The sequence below is a fragment of the Aquila chrysaetos genome, chromosome 4 (genome assembly GCF_900496995.4).
Source record: "Aquila chrysaetos chrysaetos chromosome 4, bAquChr1.4, whole genome shotgun sequence".
Classification (NCBI taxonomy): Eukaryota; Metazoa; Chordata; class Aves; order Accipitriformes; family Accipitridae; genus Aquila; species Aquila chrysaetos.
In genome coordinates this window covers 41,480,465-41,500,663 of record NC_044007.1, presented here as the reverse complement: position 1 = coordinate 41,500,663, position 20,199 = coordinate 41,480,465, and the positions used below count along the sequence as shown (strand labels likewise).

Genomic DNA, 20,199 nt, shown 5'->3' with positions numbered 1-20,199 from the left:
ATTATTACATGACTGTTTTCATCTTTTGTTTCTATTTTGTCAAGTGGCACTCCTAAGAGCTTTTTTTGTTGAAGAGTCTGCAACAGTGTTTCCTTTATACATTTGATATATTTTCTCTTAACAGAAAAAAAGACAAGTCTGTGCAAATATATTTCAATTTTTTCTTAGTTTTGAAGGTAAAGAGCTAAAATATAAAGTTACAGTTGTACCTGTGTTTTGGGTTTGTGTGGTGGGATTTTTGGTAGCAGGGGAGGGGTTGCAGGGGTGGCTCCTGTGAGAAGCTGCTAGAAGCTTCCCCAGCTCCAAGTCGGACCTGCCTCTGGCCAAGGCCGAGCCCATCAGTGATAGTGGTAGTGCCTCTGGAATAACGTATTTAAGAAGGGGAACCTGCAGTGAGTAGTGGGATTGGAATGTGAGAGGAACCCCTCTGCAGACACCGAGGTCAGTGCAGAAGGAGGGGGAGGAGAAGCGGAGGAGGAGGGGATGCCCCTGCAGCCCGTGGTGAGACGGCAGGCTGTCCCCCCCCAGCCCATGGAGGGGAGCGGGGGAGCAGATGCCCACCTGCAGCCCATGGAGGAGCCCACGCTGGAGCAGGGGGATGCCCACAAAGATGGCCGTGACTCCATGGGAAAGCCCGCGCTGGAGCCGTCTGTGACTGAAGATCGGACCGCGGAAAGGACCCAGGCTAGAGCAGTTCGTGAAGGACTGCAGCCCATGGGAAGGACCCATGCCAGAGAAGTTCATGAGGGACTGTCTCCTGTGGGAGGGACCCCATGCTGGAGCAGGGGAAGAGTGTGAGGAGTCCTGCCCCTGAGGAGGAAGGAGCGGCAGAGACAACGTGTGATGAACTGACCACAGCACCCATTCCCAGTCCCCCTGCGCTGCTGGGGGGCGGGGGGGGGGGAGTTAGGTAGAGAAAACTGGGAGTGGTGTTGAGCAGGGAAGGAAGGAGAGGTGGGGGGAAGGTGTTCTAAGGTATGGTTTTACTTCTCATTATCCTTGTTTTCATTTGATTGGTAGTAAATTAAATTGATTTTGTTTCTTCCCCAAGTCGAGTCTGTTTTGCCCATGACCCTAAGTGGTGAGTGATCCCTCCCAGTCCTTGTCTCGACCCATGAGCTTTTCTTTATATTTTCTCCTCATCCCACCAGGGCCAGGGGGGAGGAGTGAGCAAGCAGCTTCGCGGTGCTTTGTTACCAGCTGGGCTTAAACCATGACAACCTGCCACTGTCTTACCAAAACCCTTTAAAGATGGTCTAAAGACTCCCACTTGAAGAAAGAGTGCTACCCTCAGCGCTGGCTGCTGCTTTTCCCATCAATACACTCTGCATCTATTACTGTTGTACATTCCTCACAGCAAATCAGATGATAGCAAAAGTTACTCAAAGCTGGCATTATCAGCACCAGGGCTGTTGTCTTTCCAAGAGGCCATGCATATCAGCATGAGGCAGTCATGTTAGCACTGGGAGGAAGCTCCCTGGACAGGCAAATCCATCCCCTGAATAATAGCAGAATAGGTTTCACACAGCATCTGCAAAAGCTTATTGTCAAGTCCTGCCTTGGATATACATCCAGCAATGGTGTTTCCATGCATTTTCCTCTTTTGGTTCAAACTCTTCAGCAATTTTACTTTTATCTTAAGACCTTTTTCTATCCTTCCAGTCTGCTGAGACTAATGACTCCTACCTTTTAATAACACTCATGAACATACTTAAAGACAGGTACTCTGTCCTCTTCTTCAGGAAGTCTATTTTAAATTCCTTTAATCTTCTCTGACAACATGCTTTTTCCCAAACATTTCTTCATTTGTAACCACTTGAGCGCTTCCTTTTACTGATGTCCTTTTCACCATTTCATGTGCTGTCCAAAATGAATATAGTGCTCTAGCCAGCTGTGGACAAATCTGAACAGGTTCTCTATTCCCAGGGTTCATCCAGATTGTGGGTATGCATCAGCCTCTTCCTCCCTGCACACTTTACTTAGAAAATGGTTTCTTTTTTCCCAGCCCTTAATAAATGAAACCTCTGAAAGCTTCTCCTGACCTATACAGTAGCATGTAAAGTTGCCAGATAATTAGGGCAGATAATACAATCTATGACAAATGGTGAAGATCTAAGCTCCATGGATTTTGGCCCAAGTCAAAGCTGTATTTTTTTTCAAATAAAGCATTTCCAAGATGAATCTTATGATGAAACTGACTTTTAAACATTTTACATGAGAAATGAAAAAGACACTTTTTCTAGAAGAATGTGGCAGTTCAAGCACACAGCAGCACTGTGGGAAACCCTGGTTCAGTCCTGCTCTGCTATTCCCTCATACACCAATTGTGCACCACAGCCACAGACTGGGGGATAGTCTTCCTGTATCACTTCTTGTAGCTGTTAACTTTCTAAAAATACTCAATGATATAGGTTTGAATTCGTCTCTCTCACACCTAGTTGAGCGCTCTCCCTCACAGGACATTATTTTCTGGTATCGGTCTTTCCAGTTTTGAACAAAAATCACATCCTGGCCCTGAGAAATTCTTCTTCTTTAAGGAAGAACTGAAAAAAACCTGGCAATTATGTTTTTGTCAAATGAATATTGGCAAGACTATGTCACTTCAAAATTTCCAGCCTGATGAACTTCTGAAGTCCCCAAATGCAGTGAAACAAGCTGAGCTCTGTTATGCTGGAAAGGGCCATGCAGAGACATGAGGGAAGTGCTTCATTTTCACCGCTTACTGTGAAAGGAGCTCTGGTGCGGGCTCCTTGCTGGCCAGCCAGGCTGCAGCAGGGCTCTGATTCAGTGGCAGTCATTCCCCACATGCAGCCACCCAGAGGGACGCAGGCACTCTGCACCCCATGGCTAGGAGAGGATTTACGGACAAGGTGGCCAGGGGGTCTCCTCACCTTGGCTGGCATTAAACTACCAGTCCCTGCAAAGTGGGTGTCAGCATTTTTGAACTGGACTGTGACACCAATGTAACAACAAACCCCTTGAAATACAGAAGTGCTGCTGTTTAAACAGATAAACCTATGATTCACACAGTGCAGCTTGTGCTTCAGTGCACTGAAATAGAAGCAAAACTTAGTATTTGCTAATCTTACTATAATTATAACTATCATCTATGTTATAACCACTGTTAATGAGCTAACAATTTTTAAATAAATGTATAACATAACAATGTGATTAAAGCTTGATGGAGCTGTTCTTATGCTTTTATGATATAAAAATGGCTTATTAGCTTTTGATGTTTCCTTCTCCCCACTGCATCACAATATCTGCTTCTGTTTTACCCAATTGTACAATAATTGTTGTTAACTTCAGCAATCTCATAGCCTAGTCAGACTCTTCAGCCATTTTATTGATCAATGAAAGTACTCTATAACAGTAACGTCATGGAAAATATGCCTTATCATTTTAGTGCCCCATATTATATTCTCTCACCTCTCTGTATAAGCTACTGAAGTATTAATACACCATCCTCCGGATTTGATAAAATCTGTGATGAAAATTATCATAATCTTCTATGCCTAAAGACCATTAAATGAGTGCACATTAAACTTGAAATAAATGGCTTGAATATTTTTTCTTTTAAAATGTTCTTTGTGTTTAGAAGACTGAAATGCATATTAACAGTTTTAAAGTTATGGAACAACACACTGAGAACTACAGCTTCAATGGTCATACCTAAGATTATGTCTCTACTGTACATACTCAGAATAAACTTTCTTCACATGGTCAAACTCATTTCCAAACTAAACTTTCCCAACCTATAATAACTTAATTCTGTGTTTATTAGGTCAAAAAAAAAGTAAAGGGGGAACAGAGAAAATCACATGGACAAATCATGCTCTGATTTGCAGATACACAACCCCAGCAGAAACACAACAGCTGCATAAACATTACCAAAACTGTATTTGGCTACGTCCCTCCCACATTAAAAGGCACACAAAGCACCAGTTGAAATAATCATATATTTGCTTATGGAGTAAAATGTCCTTGATTTGAACGCAATTCAGAATTAAACACCTTTTCACAGATGGGTCCTGTACCAGGGTACTGGTCTGGGTCTATGCTGATATAATTCAATTGATTTCAAGACTAACATTGAGTAGAACATTCATTGATCAGGCCCAGGAAATTAAGCTCTACTTGAGGTGCAGTTTGCTTTTTTTCTCATTTTTAGGGAAACTATTAAATAGGCTCATGCATTCAGCACGTAGTCTCTTTTGGTGTCAGCAACAATCTGCTTTGTGATATTCTTCTAAGGGAAGTATTAAGAGGCTCCAGGGTTTTGCAGAGGGTCCAGAGTCTTAATAGCTGAATTCATTAATACCTAGTCATACAGTATCACTGCTTCTTCCTGCGCTCTACAGTTCTTGTAATACTCCCAACCTTCCCTTGTGTCAGCACCTACAAGTCAAAAGTTCAGAAATAATAACAGAGTACAAAAATGTGCCGTCATTAGATTCGTGTTTTGATAGAAAATTAATTTGGTGTTTTATTCATTCATTTGAAATAGTAACTACTGCCTTGGAAAGCATAAAGTGATTATTTTTCCAATATTTTCAGATCATATTAGTAATATACAACGTAAGTGTTTTGACATGTCTAATAGTTTTACTCATAATCAAGATTTTGCAGTTCAGAAGTTCTTTTAGATACGTGAGTCCTTACAAGCTAAAACAGTCAGAATATTGATTTAAAAGCTGAGGAAGTATTTTATGCATTAGAGTGCATCACTGAAGATCTTTTGTTAACACAGAGAGCAATGTGAATTATGTATCTGATTTTCTTACTGATAAACACAGCTCATTGGAAATGTATAACCAGCTCCTTTTAAGAACACAAAGCAAAAGCAGTGTCACGTATCATGCTCCAACAGGTAATTCAGTGTCTTAGATAGGATTAGCCAACAGATTTATCAAGAAGCCTCTAAGGAAAGCAGAGTTCAAGTCTAGGCTCATCAATAATACATAAATAAACTGAACAATTAGGTACAAAGTGGCTATCTTGTCAGACAACTTATTAACCAATAAATGATATACTCACTGCAGACAGTGTAAAAAGGAGAGATATGTAAAGATAGGAAAAGAAGACCTGAAAAGAGAAAGGAAGGTACTGTGCTCTTTAGTGTGTTTGTGGACTTGGCAATTCTCTCCGTCTCCAGCCTGAGCTTAGGCACTAGCCCTGAAGCTCAAAAACAGAGTAAATCACTTATTTTCTCCAGCAGAAAGGGAGTCTCATTTTTCAGGGGGAGAAAACTCTCACAATAATGTTAAAACACAGAAGTCCAACCACATAATCAGAAGATACAGATTAGCTATGATGTCTAAACAAAGGTGGTTCAGCAACACTTCTCTACTAGGAATCACTTGGCTTTTTCTCTGATAGCTGAATACAAATTTATGCCTTTGCTCTTTAATCAGTCGTCTGAGGAAGAATATATTCCACTTTTCCAGTAGATGGTTACTACAGCATCAACATCAACTGTTTAATATGCAAGTTTTACATAAATAAACAGTCATCCCCAGTGTGTAATGTCACCACTGGGCATTGCTATAATACAGTGTGACTACTGAGATGCACCAATTCCTAGGAAAGAGTAGATGAAAGCAGTCAGGCTTACACCTGGCTTACACAACAACAACGTCTTAAAAGGCAAATCTATGTTAGTAAATGTCAAAATATGAGACATTTGGTCCTTCTTTACTAACTATCAACAAACTCAGATTTGATTTTTTTTTCTGTGCTGGCCTGCACGTTTCAGACAGAAAACAAGACCAGAGGTAGGAAGGGCTGTTGCTGTTTTTCCCTCACCAATGCAAAACAGAAACCATCTTCATTTCATTTAGGATCAACAAGTAAGCAAGCAAACTTAGTCCAAATAACATCTTTTCATATGCACGTTATCTACCTCAGCTCAGAAATTATGAACTTTTGAAGTACAGAATTCAGGATTTAACTCAGACTGAAAATAATATTTACCTAATATGATGTCTTTCATGCCCAAGTACTCCAAAGTGCTTTGCAAATATTGACTAAATTCTGCCCTTAATCTGTGTTCAGTACCCCTTGACTCCAGTAGCCATTTTGAGGGGTATATGCAAAAGAAGACTTCAGGCCTTACATGCTTTGCTAATGGAAATGTAAATTACCAGTGAAACACAGCCACTTCTGTAGTGAAAAGGGGACATTGCTCAGAAATACCTTCCAGTGCAGCATAAAATGCAGGAGTTTATAAATATCCTTGCCAGATGGACAGGTAATATGGATGAACGGAGGAGGTCTGCAGTGACTCCACTGCATGGTCATTGTACCTCAGTTAAACAAGATAGGCAATTTTAAGACTACTCACTGTCATTTTACTCTAGCCTCATTTTAGTGAACAGTCCTTCCACTTTGCATCTGAGTACCTTTGAAAATGCACTTTTCTGTCTTGTCCAAAGACAGGCAGAGCCTGAAGAGTAATGTTCCCCTGCCACTTACAGGGGAAACTACTTCTCAGACCCGGAAAGTCACACCTATGGCTTCCTGAACCCCCTCCTGTGTCCAGTCTGGGCCTTCCCAAAGTAGGCAGATGACAACTAATACAAGCACAGCACCTGAAGAAAGACTAGGGTGTGATCTGGATTAAAGGAGGAAGCAGACCCGGGTAGGAAAGACTGCATCTTGCCTGGGGAGCAAAACAAAAGATTGAAACAGAGGGAAGACGGGCATCAAAGCCAAACTTCCAACTGTGGAAGCAGGTTTCCGTGACAGACCAGCTGAACTGGCTATATGATGTGTGTATTTTTTCCCGCTGACTATAAAGGCACTGTAGGACAAATGTATCAAGGTGTGTAGAAGTTGTGAGATTAATCCTAACCATTGCACACCATGAAGTGAATGGTACGGTGTAAAGTGTGCACTACCTCTTTCCAGGACCAGGTGTCCTTTCTGCTCGCCATCCCTGAGGAGCTGAAATGGCGCCACTGAGGCATCGGGAAACTACAGCAGAATCCCTGTTCTCTGCTTCTCCTGAAGATCAGTGGTAGGGATTATGAAGAAGCCCAGGGAAGGCTTTGTCTCCTGTATTAAAGGATTCCCTTGCCTGAGGGAAACAGTTTTGTGCATGTGACACTTTTCCCAACAGTAGGAAATGATAAAAGTAGGTCGGATTGTGGGGCATGGATGCAGGCATTTTATACAGCACCACCTGCAGAATCAAACTGGCAAAAGCAGTCATGAAGGGTCTTCCCAGTGAAGAATTTCCATGGTTGCAGTCAATCTATGGACAGGCTGATGGCACTGCAGCATAAAATTATTGCACCCCTGCCCACAAATCCAACCTATTATTTATTAGTGCAGACTGTCAGTGAAAGAAGAAACAATTTAGCACAATGTTGAAGAAGCAAAATAGACTTCTGAATTGCTATAGGATAATTTGCACCCAATTTATGAGTTTTTGCAGAGCCAGGAGATGCCTTGATCTGTTTCATATAAAACTTGGTTGAAAATATGTTTCATAGAGTGAAGTATGAGGTGATAAAAATGTGATTAAGGTGTGCTAGCAATTTTATTTTGGCAACTTTATGCTGTGCTTTTGAATTCCCATATATATAATGTTTGGCTCTTTTTTAGTTGATAGTCTATCAGCTGAAGTCTCCACATATACAAACATTAATAAACTCACAGACAATAAAATAAAAGCAGTCTAAAACTACATGCTATAATCTCTCTTTTTAAAAATAACTGTAGGAAGTCATAATGTATAGTTTATAATTACGATATCCAAAGAATTTCTGTTCAGTGAAGCCAAAGGAAATTGCTTACTATGGAACTAAGAATGCGATAAGAGGAAAATTAGGCACTGGCCCTGAAGCTCAAAAACAGAGCAAATCACGTATTTCCTCAAGCAGAAAGGAAGTCTCATTTTTCGGGGGGAAAAAACCTCTCACAATAATGTTAAAACACAGAAGCCCAACTACATAATCAGAAGGTACAGATTAAAAGTGAACAAAACCAGTTTCAAAACCCCCTAAATTGTAAACAACTTTCCTTAGAACCCTTGCAATGGTAAACCTAAAGTAATAGTGGGAATCACTTTCTAATTCTAAACTTGGACCTCTCTTTTCTACGCAGAAAACTCACCCCAGACAGAGTACTGCTTTAATTAATACAATTGGCATAACACAAGATGTGCTTCAAAGTTTCTTGTCAGTATGTCCCTGTAAAATGTAAGTGAAAATTAACCTTCGTGGGGTTATAGTAAACAAATGCTCAGTGGAGGCAAAAAAATAAAAATCTCCAAGTATAACTATCTCTTTAATATCTGTATGTGTGAAAATACTTTATCCTCTAACAAAGAATTAATCCATGAAAAGCTTCACTAAACATCTTCTTGTACTACTCACATTTATGAAAGTGATTTCTGGAGCCTTAAGGAGGGGTTAATACACTCTCAGACTACCATCAATGAAAACAGCATGATTTACACAATCTGTGTTCTTTGTCAAATTTAACCAGTGTATCACTGCATAAGATCTTTTCGCTGACAGGAGCTTACTGTATGATGGAGATGCTGGAATCCTCCTTACACTGGTTGTACCTGGCATGCCGTGCTGTGCCTGTACAATGATAAAACGAAAACTTGCAAGACAACCTCAGGCTATCCATCTCTGCTGCTCAAGCTAGTGGATGTGGCTCATTGAAGGTATGTAGGAATAGTTGTTTGCAGAAGTAAAATGAAAGTAAAGCCGAATTTGACAAGTATGGGTTACATCAGAATTATGTTACCCAAGTCCAAGAAAAAAAAAATTTCAGTCTCTCAGATCTTTACAATTAAATGACAGTTACAGCTGATTGACTAGTTCCTGTCTATTATTACTCTGTACCTATAGACAAGGATTACTACAGTAAGCACAGTGTATCTAATGACTGACAGGGTTTCCTGATTTGAAAATGTACATTCAAAAAATCCAAGTATTTCACTGAACTCATCCATTTTCCATCTCTACTAGGAAAAAAAAATGAAACCCATCCCCACAGTTTATGTTTTCAGGATCACCTTCTGCAAGAACAAACCACTGCTTGCCCACATTGCATGTGTAAAACAGATATACATTCACAGCCCTACTGGCTTACCTGAAGTTAGTGCATCATTCATACTTCTACCTGTCTGTGCCAGCTCACATCCTGAGTCCTTATAGCACAAGGAAAACCATGCAAACAGAGTAGGCACATCCTTGGAAAGTCACATGAGGCCAAAGAACTGATTTTTCCCTGTTGCCTTAGAACATGCAGAATTACTTATGTAAGAAAATAACACCGTTGTGAAAACTTGTAAGAAGATGTTGAAAGATGCTTGTCATAAGGAAGATTCACTTGGAAATTACATTATTTCATATTGAACAGATAACAAACTACTATTAATGACCTTGCAGTCAGTGAGTTATAATAATCTAAGCAATTACAAAATGTTCAGCCTAACTATAAGGAAGCACTGCATTCATATTTAACTGTTCTGCAGTTTATCTCTTACCTCTTTAACCAAATCTAAAGGCTGCCATGGAGGTTGCATGTGCTTTTTTGGTCATTCCATTCCCCATCAGATCCTTTGTGTTCTCCAGCAATATATTCTTACGTACCATACTTGCTCCAATATTCAGATTAAAGCAGAAGTCAAGCCGTGAGTGCACTTTAGGTAGAAGAAAGTTCAAAGCAGGAGATAGCTTAGAAATTGTTGCAAAGATAGTTACTAAAAAGATAAAATACATCTTATCATTTTAAGCAAAATATTCTGAAGGATGGGATAAGGGCTTGTTAGAGAGGAGGTGAAATTTTTCCTCTTCTAATGTGGTTAACATTTTCTGAAGAAAGCCACAGGGAGCGCTTATGTTTGGAATCTGCACAACAGGAATTGTGGTATCTGCTACAGCATTTATCCTTGTGCGAACCATTACACAAGTTAAGTAAAGTAAATGAGTAAGGAATCATTGTGCGGTTTTATGGTGGGGACTGAGAATTATTTTGCTTGATGCATCTAAGCCATTGTTTTTAATCAGTTTGTCCTTGACTGGTCTTGATGCCTCATTCGTCAGTGGAGGGCACGTAACTCTGCATTTCCATAGAAAACTAATTTCCACAAGAACGCAAGGAGAGAAAGACTTAAAACTGAAATACGTTGAGTCGTATTTGGCTCTTCAAGTCTTAAGATAGCACTGAAAATGGACTAGTACGACATGGCCAAAGTGTTTTCATGAGTTCTATAGAGGGAGGAGGAAAAAAACGCAAACAAAGCTCATGTGTAGGGGGAAGGTTAATAACAAGGGTAACAGTAAGGCAAATGTTAATATGATTTAATGGGTTCACAAGTTCAAAAAGAAAAATATAGAAAAAAGGAGACCAGACATTCAAATTGAGCTTTCACATACCGTACTTCTCATGTAAATCTCTGCCATTCAGTCGTTAAGATTCTACACTTAGAAAAAGATGTGTACTAATGGTACACATTTCAGTGGCTGTGGTATCTGCTGCATTTCTCCTTCTATGCATCACTGCATAAGCTTAGTTGGTGTGTGTACACACACACAAATTACCGGAAATATTTTTCACATTGTACTAACTTCCATTGATTTTTCAGGAAATACAACAATATGACACATTTGGGAAGGAGTGCATTTAGTTCCATTTGAAAATGAAGCCCAATCAGTCAAAATAAAATAAAATGAAATTTATAAAGGTTATATCATATTTATGCGTTTACTAAATATAAAAATCAACATATGGCGCAATGTTACCATATGTTTGATTTTGTAAGAGCAGATTTCCAACGTGGTAGTAGAGTTCCCCACAACAACAGATCATTAGCTTTGAATTTCCTTTAAAACTCTTTTTGAAGAAAAACAGCCCCATAGTATCCAAGTATAAGAGAGACACATGATTTATATGTCATATCTACAACAGATAACAAAAGATAAAATGGACACTACAATCTGCATTTGTACAATGCACATATAATAATACTACTTAATAAGATCTCTTATTGCTCACAATACAGCAGAAGTCAGTGAATGAGGATTTTCTCATCTATTAGGTTTGTGAACTTGAAAAATACATCAAAAGACCCAAAGTTCTGATATGAAACATGAACTACAAAAAGCCTCTTTCAGAATAAAATCATGAGGATCCTTTTTTTGTTGTTGTTCACTGAGAGATTTTATGAAAGCCATAGTTTGATCTGGTCAACTTTGGTTTGGACCCCTGCCATGGATCACCTCTAATGCAGTTTAGATATTCTGCAATAAATGTAAGTGCACTTTAAATTTAAGAATAAATTACAAGCTGTCAAATATTTTACAGAAAACTGCTTGTATATATCAGAATTTTAAATATTTCAGCAGAAGCACTGGTGATCTGTTGAGTTACACTGCCATACACCTGGTTCTGGTTGCTTTAAAAAGAACCTCAGCTCCTTCTTCCTGAAGAGATAAATACTACTGGACAGCCAGTAAAAATTTTGGAAATTCCATTCTTGGTCCTGTTTTTGATTTCCGTGTGTGGACTTAAATATTTCTTTATGCCAATGTCAGCAAAATAACATAAGATATAACATCAGTCCCTATTTTGAGTGTTTTGTGGAAGACTTAATTTAAATGTCTTTTGAAAGCTCTTTGATCTCCGGTGCCAAGATGAAAGAAGCCAAATAAATGCAAAAATACCCTATTACTACTTTTAGTTTTGTGTTAGCAGTGTCTAAAATGGGTATATTTATCTATTCTGCTAATATTTAGGAACATGTGTAAAGTATTACAGGTGAGTGCATTACAGCTAATGTTTCAGGCTGGTTAATTAAAGCTGGACAAACTCACTTTTAAGTGGTGAACCAAAACAACACTCAGTGAGAGACTGGAACATGTAATCTAAAAGACATAGCAGTAAAACTACAACGGACATAAAAAGAAAAGCAGTATCACCCACATAAGGAGCAAGTCACTCAAAAGGTGAAACTCGGGCCTTTCCTCTTGTGGGTATTCTTCCCTCTACGGTACAGAATGGGCAAACAAGCAACTGAGTCACTCAAGCAAGGACTAGTCATGAGTGTAGCACAGCCAGAGACTGTGAAAGTAGTTGACCATTCCATACAAAGTACCAAGAGCATTTTTGGAAACAAAAAAGAAGAGGCCTCCATGACCTCACGTATGTCCTCACACATACTTACACTTAGATTTAGGCCAGCTTCACTTTGGGTTTGTAAAATGAGAGTTGTCTAAATTAAACACAGCCAGCTAGAGTCTAGTCTCCAAAAAAAGGAACATTAAAGTTAGAGTAAAGATTGGAGAGACTTGACAGTGTCAAGGATTGTCTCCTGAACAAAGGAATAATAATGGCTCCTGCAAAGCAGCTGGCATCATGCCCTTTGACAGGTGATTCCAAAATGGCCCCTGAGCCTTTCTGCTTGACTTCACTTACCAATAATTTATTCTACAGATCATAGCTAGAAGTGCTCCTTTACCTCTTGCATTTGAAGATGTAACATTAGCTGAAATCGAAGAAAAGTCATCTCCAACTTTGTCAAGCATAACTTTGTTGGCATGATTGCAGACAAGGCCCCTTAGATCTGGATCACCCAATCTACAAAAATATTTTAACTTTTTTTTAGCAAGAAGCGTTCAAATCTGCTGCCAAATGCTACCAGGGTACTCTTAGATCATGAATCTGTTCAATGCTACAGGAGTGAGAAGAAAATATCTCTGCATCTTGTGCATATGCTAAATGATTGGAAAGACTCCCACATTTACTTCTATGGACTTCGGATAAGGCCTTGAATGGAAAAGAGATTAATCAGATTTGCAGGGGAAGAAAATTAAACTAATACTCATAGAGAATGGACTGTGTACAAACAATTTGTTCAGATGAAAGGGACAGCATAAGAAACTAAACTCAAATGACTGAGTGAGAATTTATATTTAAGCAGTGAAGAGCAGGAGAAATAAGTTAAATTCACTAGGAAATTATACTGACAAGTATACAAAGGGAAAATATTTGTGATGTAACTGCTAACTCATAAGAAGTAAGAAATCAAGATAAATTTACTCTTCCAATGAGTTCTGGTTATAATATTCAGCTTCAAATTACAGATTTAAACATTGTCAACTTCAGGCAGGATCATGCATTTTACCACCTCCCACTTCAGTCACAGATTTGTACAATTAACTCTGTCAAAATCTTACAGATGTTGTTACGCAGGCAACTGGCCATAAATTAAAAACCCATAGCTTTTAAGAATACAGTCCCCAAAGAGCTAATACATATATGCTTTCTAGTGTGTATATATGTGCATATCCACTAAAAAAGCCAGTTGTATGCAATTTTCTGTTCTCACTCCCTTGTCAGATTTGCTCCATTTACCAATCAAAACGACATCTCTACTATTTTGAGCCTGTAGGGTTAACAGAGTCAATGAAAAGAAAACTGTTTTTTGTCTTCCTGCATCACCACCAATGACAATCATCCCATATAATTTTTTCAAAAGAGAAATAAAAATCTTCAAAATAGAATGAAAACTAAAAAGAACAAGAAAGTGTAGAGCTGAAAGTTTGTGCCATTTCCAAGCTTTCTGATGTCTGCCAGAACAATGGGTAATATTAAACACTATTTCGCAGCAATGCAAACAGACCTATAGTATTTGACTTAACATCACTACGGCTCCTGTTCAACTCCAGCTGGAGTAAGAGGAGGTTTGCTTCCCATCCTACCACCTCCTTTTACACTGCACACACAACAGTGGCAACGACAGCAGGCATACAAAGGACTGTTTAGTAGTACAGACTTTGCTTGCTGCCTGAACAGGCCATTCTCCACCTCCAGTACAGACATGGAGGGTGAGATTCTCTTTTGCATAACGTTTTTGAGGTAAACTGCATAACTGTAACATGTCTGCTTAATATAATGCTTTAGCAAAAGCACGCTTACTAATCATCTTTAACAGTTAAAAAGAACAGAAAAAAATTTGAGGAATGAACGCTAAAATGAAACACTTTTTTAAAAAGCCATATTTAAAAACCTAACTCATATGGAGTTAAGTTATTAAATAAATTATTGATCGAGGCATAAGTTTTACTTGAAGAATGTCCAGAGCAATTATTTATTCAGTAATTTACTCATGTCATATACTGAATAAGGCTGGAATAGCTGCCTTTAATAACGATCACATAAAAAAATGTTCCAGGAATCTCTGGATTTCTAGCTGTCACTCACCTCTTCGGCTGGAAAATCTACTGACTTGACTACTCAATTGAAGCAAGACATCTGTGAGACACCTAAATCCACTGTACTTTCTTGTCACTAGTCTCAGGAATGTCCACACTGGCTCTTGGAAATTCTCATTACTATATTTAATTATTCCAACTATTGAGGCTAAGATAAGATTCATGAAGTCTTGGCAATATAAAATGTGGGTTGCAAGCTCCCAGAACCTGTACAGACTCGTCTGGGTTAGTATCACAGACACATTCAGGTTGGAAGGGACTCTAACAGGGCACCTGTCCAACCTCCTGCCCAACGTAGGGTCAACACTGTACTCAGATCAAGTTGCTCTGAACTTCTATCAGTTCAGTCTTGAAAACCTAAAGGGATGGAAATTCCACAGCATCTCCAGGTAAGTGGTTGCATGGGCTTAATTATCCCCACAGAGAATTTTCTTTTCTGTCTATCCAGTACGAAAGAACATCCCATGTTTCAATTTATAAACAATCTCTGCCTACCCATTGTGCACCTCACTAATAACATGGCTCTGTCTTCTCAGAAACTCCGTAGTGGATTCTGGGTGGCTGCTGTTAGGTACCCCAAAGCCAACTCTTATTTAGGCTGAATGAATCTTGGTCCCTAGAACTCTCCCTGACCACGTTGGTGGCCTTTCATTGAAACTGTTCCAGTTTACAAACCATTTCTGTACTGGGGAGCCCAAAACTGGACAAGTCATTCCAAATTAATCTGTGCTCTAATGAGTGTGAAGAAAAATGGAGTAATAACATCCTTTGATCTACTGGCTACAGGCTGCTGATACAGCCCAGGAAGCCATTAGCCTCTCCCACTGCCAGGGCTCATTGCTGGCTTATGTTCAGCCCACTGCCCATCAGAATCCCCAGATCATTTTCAGCAGCATCCCAGTCAGTCAGACCCTACCCAGTGAATCCCCAGCCTGTACCAATGCAGGGTTTGGTCCAGCCCAGCTGCAGGACTTCGCATTTAGCATTTGAGGTTCTTGTTGGACGATTCCTCCAACCTGTCTAAGTGCTCCTGGATGGTGACACTGCCCCCAAGGATGTTGACTGGCCTTCCCAATTTTGTGGCACCTCCAAACTTGACAAGAGTGTACTCAGTCATCTCCTCCAGGTCTTTGATAAAGATGCTAAATGGGCTAGGTCCCAAGACAGAGCCCATAAGAACTCTGTTTGTTACAATTCTCAAGGCAGTGTATGAACCATTAACTGCTACACTTGGAGCCTGATGAGTCAGCCAGTTTCTCACACTCCTAGCAGTCAACCCATCTAGGCTGTACTGTCCCAACTTGAATATAAGGATGCTGAGGGAGATCATGTCAAAGCTTTCCTGAAGTCAAGGTCAAATATCCACTGCTCTCCTCTCATCCACAGATTCAGTCATTTCACCACAGATGGCAAACAGATCATCAGGCATGATTAACCCTTGGGAAATCCATGTTGCTATTCGAGGCACCTTGTTCTCTTTCACGTGTGCAAAAACAGCTTCCAAGAGGACACACTCCATGATTCTCTCAGGAACCAAAACGACTTTAACCAGCCTGTAGTCCCTTGGATGGTCCTTCTCACCCTTTTTGAAGATAGGCGCAACATCGACTGTCTTCAGTCATTGGGAATCTCTCACAATCTCCACAAACCTTCATTGACAATGGAGAGTGGCTTCACAATGGTATCAGCCAGCTCTCTTTGTGTCCTGGATGTCCCCTACCCAATTACATGGACTTGTATGGGTCAAAATTTCTCAAGAGGTCCCTGACTTGATCCTCTTCCACTGCTGATAAGTCCTCTCTTCCTTGAATCCTGTCTCTAGGATCAGAGGCCCCGGAGATTTTGTCAGTGAAGACTGAGACAAGGGTAGCATTGAACTCAGGTTCATCTGCACCCACTTTCACTAAACCACGACTCAGCAGCAACCCCATATTTTCCTTGTTTATTTCTTTATTGCTCTTATAATGACAGAAGCTCTCTTGCTGTCACTCCTTGCCACTTTAAACTCTAGGTAAGCTTAGGTTTTCTCAACACCTCACACTTAACACCTCTCTTGAGATTGTGCAGCCTAAGCTACCAAAGGCATCCACCAAATGCTAGAGATATTCTAGGAAGCATTAATAATCAATAAAATATTTATTTGGAAAGTCAATGGCTAGAGTTTAGATAGTTCCAAAAGGCTCATCATAAAACTGCTGAATCAAAATTTTTATTACTCTCTGTTTTTCTCTTAAAAAACTCAAACCCTTAAACACAAAAACCCTGCAACAATTGAAATAAATGATGGGCTGGAAGAATTATTCTTCAACAAGAACACTTGTTCTCCAACAAATCTTTCTTGTGACTGCAACACCGCAAGTTCTACAGATGAGTAGTACATCTCCATGTAGTGATTGTACATGAGAGCAGAGAGTCAAGACCTGGCGTTACAAGACAGGTTACAAAATAAGGCAGTCTGCAGCAATTCCAGCAAAAGCATCAGGAATTCCTCCCAAACCTTTTGAGCACAAAGAAAGAAGTTGTACATTTATTATGCCATTCCCCTTAGCTCCTGCTTCATCTTCATTGCTCTTCTCCACAGGTTGGCACTGGATTTGTTTACTTTGGTGTTTAACTCTGATGAGAAGTGTATTTTCACAGCAATTTCTCAGCACAAAGGTATTGTGAAGCACACAAACAGATTACTTTTGGATGAAACAAACCTGCCAGATGTACTGCAACTGTTAATGAGTGTTAGGTCCCTGGGACAAGCCAAATTTGAGCTGATACAAAGTCACACACCTCCAAAACCCAAACACACCAACAAAATGCAGCAAGCCCATGCCTGGTTCTCGGCACCATCTGTTTCTTTCCACAGACCTGTTCACCCGATGCTGCAGTTTTTGTTAATGTAGCTCTAGTAGCTTAGTCTACTGCTCTAGACTAAGAGCAGTAAAGTTAAGGCACCCTCTTGCCACCCACCCTGGGTGACTCTGCAGTGCTACAGGCTATCATAAAAATATGGATTTTCCCTTATACCATCTCACTGCTCAAGATTACGCCCAGGAAATATGCATCATGATGTAATTATAGGAATGTTTTAACATCAAGTTTTTGAAGTAGGTTTTCTGACGTCTAAAAACCTAAATCTGCCTTCTACTTAATATTGTCTGTTAAATTGCAATTTGGGCAATTAAAATGAACAGTTTCATTGTTCAGAAACACAACACTGCTAGGCATGAAAATATTTAATTATTTTAAAGTATTATGTACTTCGTTCGAATCATGAAAATACAGGCTTTCATGTTAAGTTTTAGAAATAGCAATATAACAGTGGGTCTCTCCTGTATAAATAAAATATGCTGAAGAACAGAATAGTATGCATAAATTTAATAAGATACAGAACCCTGTAAATCTGTTCATTTCACATCCCCAAGATTTCATGAATTTGATATGTTGGGACTCAATAATACAAAATAACTCTTGGATTTGACACTATACATTCAATCCCAAACAACAAAGTTTTAAACTTTTCACATAATTATGCCAATGAAAATAAGGGAAGCATTTGCCTCCATAACAAAAACTTCCTTCTTATGAACATACTCTTGACAAATTTTATGGCTTTCTAAATTTGCATTAACTATTATAGTATTTTCAGTTCCTTTTTTTTTTACAGAAAAATTGTATTTAAGCAATTTGAAAAGTATGCAATTAATTTCTTCATCACTTTTAATACATTTTTAATTTAAACCAAAAATAACTGATGATGTACTGTAAAATACTTAGGTTTTGGTTTTGCAGCTCTGTTTTTCTGAAAGAGTGCAAAATATATTTTTTTAATAGTAAGTCCGTGGAATGACAAGAATATACAAGTACAGTGTTGAAAAGATAGTATTTTCTTTCCATGAAAAAACTTTTTACTGAAAGTGAAAACTGGACGCAAAATAAAATGGACCATGACGACTAAATTACAGTTTGGCTAAATTCAACATGCTCATTCAATCATCAACTCATTTACAGCAGTATATTTGTACTTTTGCCAGTGCCACACATTTGCATTCTAGTTAGAATTAGGTAGAATGAACTATGCATTTCCCCAGCTTAACACACAAGGTTGCTGCTACAGCTACTCTGAATGAGACCCATGTAATGGTTTGATCCTCATTTCTAAACAGCCTTTGCAACTGCTAGGAATGAATCTAGTCTCACCACAAGGCAGACCATCCAAAGCTGTCAAGGGGAAAAAAAACATATTTGTTGGTGATGTTATTCAGCATGCTACAGAAAGAGAATCACCAATAGCTGGTTTAAAAGCTGGTATCACAATATTTGTTTAAATTACATGAGAATAATGCCATTGACAAGCCCTGAGAAGTAAATAAATGGTGTTGGAAAGGCTAGCCATGATGATCCCCTTTTGTGAATTCTGTAGTCTTGTTAGGATACAGCAGGGTGCATTCTGGCAGACCTCAAGCCACGATTCAGCTTTCATGAACAAACCATTCTTGAATATTTTTGTTGTTTTCATTGAACAGCTCATCACTGTGCAAGGCAGAAGTCTGGCAGAAAAATTGTACTCAGTTACTTAGCTATGATACATTAATGAATAAAACCAGGGCTAAGAAGAGGAAACGATTTATAACCACCTTCAAGCCCTAACAGTAAACAAGCCTTGTCTGAATCTAGAACCACAGTTTTCCTCACCATGTAGAAACTTGAAAAACATAGTAAAACCGAGTGAACTTTTAACTTGCAAAAAAGTAATAGCTCTTGTTTTGTGTGCATATCAACCTATAGAGGGAGATGAAAGATACATTTTACTACTTTATATGACTATATGCCAAATGAGGAAGAAAAGAATTTGCGGGGGGTGGTGAATCTGAAACAAATGTAGTGTGATCACATTAATGATAGTTTTGCGAGTACTCTGTGCCTAAGTAGCTGACATCTGACTTGTAGTCCCACCTCTGCTAAAAATCAGATTGCACAAATACTGAGTTATTGTATACGCTAATCGGGTAAGATTACACTTTTCTGTTTTCTACAGTAATAATAAACATCATGAAATGCTCAGCTTTACTAGCAAGAGTACTGGAAAGTTTTCTCTCTCCTTGGAAAAGAAGGGAGAGCACACCGACTTTGAATATGAACCTTTAGCTCTGGCATAGGCTAGTATGTGACTAAACAGTACCATTTCAATTTAATGGGCATGTGGAACAGCTTCCTGAGGATGGAGCATGCTCAGTGAAAAAGGAATATTCAGAATCAGGGTAAATTCTGTCCCCCCAATCTCAAACAGCCCCTACTGAACTACACTAAACAATTCAATTATTTTATATGCAAAAATCTGAAAGGTTTTACTGGGGATTGTGTGAAGCTAGAGGAGACCTTCTCATAGAAATACTTAAGGAAAAAGAAATCATTGTCCAAACTACTTATTTTTTCATAATCAAAGAATCACAGAACCATTTAGGTTGGAAAAGATCTTTAAGATCATCAAGTCCAACCATTAACCTAACACTGCCAAGTCCACCACTAAACCATGTCCCTAAGCACCACATCTACATGTCTTTTAAATACCTGCAAGGATGGTGACTCAACCACTTCCCTGGGCAGCCTGTTCCAACGCTGGACAACCCTTTCAGAGAAGAAATTTTTCCCAATATCCAATCTAAACCTCTCCTGGTGCAACTTGAGGCCATTTCCTCTCGTCCTATCACTTGTTACTTGGAAGAAGAGAGCAACACCCACCTTGCTACAACCTCCTTTCAGGTAGTTGTAGAGAATGATAAGGTCTCCCCTCAGCCTCTGGGCTAAACAAGTCCAGTTCTCTCAGTCACTCCTCATAAGACTTGTTCTCTAGACCCTTCATCAGCTTTGTTGCCCTTCTTTGGATGCGCTCCAGCACCTCAATGTCTTTCCTGCAGTGAGGGGCCCAAAACTGAACACAGTATTTGAGGTGCAGCCTCACCAGTGCCAA

General features: G+C 39.3%; 1 protein-coding gene across 6 annotated transcripts in view; it reads right to left on the bottom strand.

The window, feature by feature from the left end:
• The window catches only part of TOX (thymocyte selection associated high mobility group box), a 227,978-nt gene that overhangs the window by 119,111 nt on the left and 88,668 nt on the right, over window positions 1-20,199 (bottom strand). The window contains exon 1 of one of the 6 annotated variants that reach the window (XM_030012686.2): window positions 9,509-9,591. The exons of the other annotated variants lie outside the window; for them this stretch is intronic. Coding sequence (XP_029868546.1) covers window positions 9,509-9,547 — 39 coding nt within the window. The 5' untranslated portion in view covers window positions 9,548-9,591. Of the gene's footprint in view, window positions 1-9,508; window positions 9,592-20,199 lie in introns of those variants that run through there. 6 annotated transcript variants of the gene reach the window in all.